Source organism: Haplochromis burtoni, unplaced genomic scaffold (genome assembly GCF_018398535.1).
Source record: "Haplochromis burtoni strain Fernald_Lab_line unplaced genomic scaffold, NCSU_Asbu1 Contig_577, whole genome shotgun sequence".
Classification (NCBI taxonomy): Eukaryota; Metazoa; Chordata; class Actinopteri; order Cichliformes; family Cichlidae; genus Haplochromis; species Haplochromis burtoni.
Window position 1 is genome coordinate 315190 of NW_024582938.1, and position 5192 is coordinate 320381.

The 5192-nt window shown below is 43.8% G+C and overlaps 2 protein-coding genes across 2 annotated transcripts in view; one reads left to right on the plus strand and one right to left on the minus strand.

The window, feature by feature from the left end:
- fasn (fatty acid synthase) overlaps positions 1 to 2582 on the plus strand; it is a 22248-nt gene extending 19666 nt beyond the window's left edge. The window contains 4 exon segments of the mRNA XM_042214508.1: positions 1 to 190; positions 543 to 641; positions 1054 to 1305; positions 1425 to 2582. Of these exon segments, the coding sequence (XP_042070442.1) occupies positions 1 to 190; positions 543 to 641; positions 1054 to 1305; positions 1425 to 1562 (679 nt within the window). The 3' untranslated portion in view covers positions 1563 to 2582.
- A 301-nt stretch (positions 2583 to 2883) lies between these two features.
- On the minus strand, positions 2884 to 3982 carry LOC121812407 (rab3 GTPase-activating protein catalytic subunit-like; the record flags this gene model as incomplete). The annotated part of the gene is given in 1 exon segment (XM_042214511.1): positions 2884 to 3982. A coding segment is annotated over 1 exon segment (234 nt), but the record flags the coding sequence as incomplete, so codon positions are not given.
- Between the last annotated feature and the right edge of the window lie 1210 nt (positions 3983 to 5192).

Consider the following 5192-nt stretch of genomic DNA (forward strand, 5'->3'; position numbering starts at 1 on the left):
GTCCCTGGCTGCCTACTACGTGAGCTGCATCAGGCAGGTGCAGCCGGACGGCCCGTACAGAGTCGCTGGATATTCTTTTGGTGCCTGTGTAGCATTTGAAATGTGCTCTCAGCTGCAGACCCAGAATCAGCCTGTGGAGTTCCTGTTTCTCTTTGATGGCTCACATTCATATGTGGCGGCGTACACACAGGTCAGAGAAACACTCGCGCATCTTTATTTCATGTAATCAAAACATATTAGGGATGATTGGCAGTGAGCCGCAGATGCATTAAATGAAGGAAGCGTCACGTGTCGCGCTCGGGGATTTGACCTGAACGTGTCGACCTGTGATGGACGAATTCACAGGTCCAGGGAACAGCAGGTTGTGATTGTCACAATATGATTTGTTAAGCTTTCAGTATATGTGGGGAATTTACTGCACGTCACTCTAACACTGATAAAGGCTGTTTATTATTCTAACTAATCTGCTGTATAGCGTGTGTGATGAGCTCTGGTCACATGATCTGCATGTGAGCACGTTTATCTGTGTTTTTCATTTGCAGAGCTACAGAGCCAAGCTAACACCCGGCAACGAGTCTGAGGCTGAGACTGAAGCCTTGTGTGCCTTCATCCAGCAGTTCACTGGCATTGAATACAACAAGGTATACTGTGTCTGACCCACACGTTCACACACAAGTATTCCTTTATGTGGCATCAGCGTTAAAGGCCACACAACCTGAGCTTTTGCCTCACGGCGCCTGTAAGGTAAAGATGGTGACTGTAACACAGTCTGTGAGTGGTGCAGGTTTGACTCAACAATGATGTTGTTTGGAGCTGTTATGGAGACTAAAGTAAAACATGCGGTTAAATCAAAGCTTCGTACAGTTTCTCACTGAAAGCTGACATTTGTAACTCCTGAATATCAAAACATCTTCATTTTGCATTTTCATATACATAAGATCTGTGATGTTCATTAATTCTGTGTCACTTACTTTTCTGAAAACAATAATATCTCCGCGAGCACGCGGTAACGTTTCCTATGAACTTAGTCGTCTCCATGGTTACGTCCTACAGCTTTTGGAGACTCTGCTCCCGCTGTCAGACCTGAATGCACGCGTCAGTGTGGCCGTGGACCTAATCACCTCCGCTCACAAGGACATCGACCGAGACTCACTGCACTTTGCAGCCTCCGCCTTCTACTACAAGCTAAAGGCTGCTGATGCATATGTACCTACTGCAAAATACCACGGCAGCGTGAAGCTGCTGCGCGCCGAAACCAGCAGCGAATATGAGCAAAACCTGGGAGCTGACTATAAGCTCAGCGAGGTAACGATGCACATTTACATCAGTCTGTAGTACTTATCTTCACTGTGCGTGTGTGTTTTTCTATAAACTCTCAGTCTGAGCCTTCCAATGTTCAAACTGTGTACTGCGTCTTTCTTCAGGTCTGTGATGGCGAGGTGTCAGTCCACGTCATCGAGGGAGATCACCGCACTTTCCTAGAAGGCGCAGGGGCGGAGTCTATCAAGAACATCATTCATAACTCGCTGGCTGAGCGAGCTGTCAAACCAAGGGAGGGTTAAACATCCACCGTCTCTTCACCCTTCCCCAAACTAGACTGTAAATGTGCCGTTATAGGAAGTCTTTGCACTGCTTATGTTTACATGCTACTGTTATCCTAATATCCCAAATGGTAATGGTTAGTGAACCAATCAACATCTCACAGCTCCATCGATTCCAACTGCAAGTTTTGTTTTTTGTTGCCATATGTTGTTGTTTGCAGAAGTTCATCCCACAACAAAATAACGTGGTTAAAAAAATGAATGTAACAAAGTAACAAACACTGACACATTGAATCCTGAATTACATAACATCACTTAAATTGGTGTTTCTGCTCATGCAGACATCAGTAGACAGACAAACGCGCTGCGACCAGCCTGATGAGCGACTGTGGAGGGCTGACCTTGCAGCCGTGTTTCTGCACACTAACTACTCGTAACACCAGTTGGAGGCATTTCTTTATTTTGTGACATTTGTTTACTTTTCAGTCATGTGACCACACAGTCATCAGTTACTGTGGCAACCAGCAAATGTTTACGTTGTCAGTAAGTTAACAACAAATTAAGTGTTTCATAAACTGTGTTTTAACAATGACACTCGTGTTACTGTAATTTACAGACCAGTTATTTCACTAATTCAGAAGAAAAACTGCTTCTCTTCATGATGGACTGTATCAAACACACGCTGTTGTTCTGACAGACGCCTGTGACAGAGGCGTCGCTAAGGACCAAATGTGTCTCTTCAGAGGTTAATCAGAGATGTGAATGATCACTGTAACAGTGAGATCATATTTACTGATGTAACCTCTGAGAAACTGTTTCCTTTTAAAGGCTTTGGTCCAGAGATCTAAAACCTCAGCAAATAATCCAAACCTGAGTACAACAGCTGGCCTGAGACCTGTGATTGGGTCAGTGAAGGAAGCTGCTGATTGGAGATGAATGTGCTGAGGAGTCACAGTACGATGGACGTGACAATAAAGGCCTCTGTGTTTTATTGTAATATTTCTGTTATGTTTTGTAGGACTAATAAAGGCCTCAACAGTCGCTCAGTGTTTTCCTTCATTGTAACAAGCCTGTCCCGTTGGATCTATGATTCCTGTGCTTTTGTTGTCGTTACTATTTCTGATCATTTATCTTGTAAATATAGTTTTTGGGTTTTGTTTTTTAGAGGATGGGTCAGTTTATCAGGGACTGAAACACATATCCTGTTGGCCCAGAAAATTCTTAGTCGCTGTTGACATGGTGCCACCCAACCGTTTAGTTCAGACCATTAAAGTAACGACTGGTTCTATATGACACTTTTCTACATGCAACAAAGGTGGTGATGGAAGGAGGAGAACAAACATTTTTGTCTGTATTTAATAGCACAATGAAGACCAGACAGCAAAGCAGGGAGGGAGAAATAAAGGGCCTCAGGTCAGAGTTGAACCCGGCCACAGCATTTACCCCATGACCAGGTATTTCACTTCAGCTGCCAGGAGTCTGGGTCGAGCATGCAGACTGAACTTTAGCTGCATGTTAGAAAGCCGAGTTTATGAATGAAGGCTAGAACAAATGTCCCGGCTGAAGGAGGAGGGGCTGCAGAGGTGTATAAACATGGCTATGAACAGGAATAAGAACTGCACGGTCTGGTTCTGGTTGGATGCAAACAAACAGCTGTGTGTTAATCCAGCAGCAGCAGCAGGACATGCTGGAGGATGGAGCTCAGCTGAAACGACCCATGAAGTCCTCACCGACTCTCATGTTTACCATCAGGACCAATCCCTGCAACTGAAATATAATCTACTAAATATCAGAGTTGAGAAGGTTGTGTTAGCGTGTGGTGAGTGCAGGATGGGGAACTCCATCCTAACGACAAATTTCATTTCCTTAAAAAGGCATCAAGAGAAACTTTGAAGGTAAAATGAAGGTTTTAGGGAACTGTTCCGCGGGAAGCTGCAGCTTTATGAATACACAGAAGGATGTAGTTTCACATATTTCCAGACAAAGCCATAAATGCTTCTTAATCAATGCCAGTAATATACTACTTCCTGCTTTTAAGCTTGGGCGAGCCGTAGATGCTGAAATATTGCACCGTTCTTACAAATAAAGCAAACAAATGAAGAAATGTATTTCTATGATCTTACTCCATGGCCACGTTCATACATGTGAAAGTCTCCATCCTGTGTCCTTCACTTATCTTTATCCCAGGTGTGAATTGTTCACAGGACTTAAAAGAAGGACGTGTCTGTGGAAAAGCCTCCGGTCAACCTAAACTCCTCCCTCATCAGGACACAGAAGAGCCGCTGAGGCAGCGCCTTGGAGTACGCTGCTGGTCGCGGCACACAGGTGCGCAACAAGATCTCCCGGCCTGCTGGAGGAGGGAAGTCTGGTACTCTGCTGCTTCCCCCAGTTTGCTTCTTGTCAGATCCCAAGTCCTCATCGACGGGCGCCAGAAGGGCAGCCTAAAAGGGCAAAGGTCAAATGTTAGCAAACAGCAACCGATTCTGAAAAAATGTGCTGTGTGAGGTCGACACGTGGATATTCAGAAGTACTGTAACCGAGTCTCCCACAGAGACCTGATCCAGACTACAGCTCATAAACACAGCGCCTCTACTAACACCTCACTGCAGCTGCACGCTGCTGATCCTGTCTGTGATTACAAATGATTTAATAAAGTAAAACAGAGGCTCGTTTTCTATGAGCGTAAACAGGGATCGCTTTTTCAGTCTCAGTGTAACAAACATGTTTACTGAATAAGTCTTTCAGTAAACATGTTTTTGTTAATTCAGTAAAATCTGCAAAGATGACTTGGACTGTTGGCAGCAACAAACAGAGACAACAGAGTGTGGGACAGACAGGAAGTCAGGACACGTCTATGTGCTTCACAGTGGGACTAGAACATGAACATTTCTACACACACCACAGGCAGCAACTGTGCAAACCTCCACGTCACCAAAAACACCCTGCAGGTCCCATCAGAGCAACGGCAGAGAAAACAGATGAAACGTCTGTTAGAGAGAAAAATGCTTCGCTGCTTTCTTACCTGTATGACACCAAAAGGGTTTTGTTTTTTTAATAATAAAGGCTTCATGTTTTACAGTTAAAGGTAAAGCTCATGCAAACATGCAGGCTTATTTGTCTGATCAATGCAAAAGTTCAAACATGTCTCTTTCAAGCCTCATTATCAGCTGAGATCATAGTAAAGAACAGACAGGATCCTGATCCATCTGTTCTTTATATAATTACTGTTTTTACTGTAATGTAGAATATCATGGACATAATACACAGACTGCAGCCTAAATACTACTAAAAACAGCCCTTTTTATCTTTAAGGTTTTACGTATTAACCTTTTATTATAAGAGTCACCTGATCCTTAGCAGGTGTGTATACAGAAATACACCAGGTCATTATTTAAGCAAAGCGAAGCCAAACCGCTCCTGTGTGACAGATGAAGTCCACCTTTAAACAGCATTTAGATGCTGCTAATGAAACTCGATTAGTGGCAGCACTGGTCTGTGGGCTGGGAACACTGGTGACACCAGTACAGCGCGCACTTTTCACAGCACCACCATGTGGATCAAACTCTATTCTGGGTCAAACCTGATGTTTTATCATTTACACTGAACAAAAATATAAACGCAACACTTTTGTTTTTGCTCCTGTTTTCCATG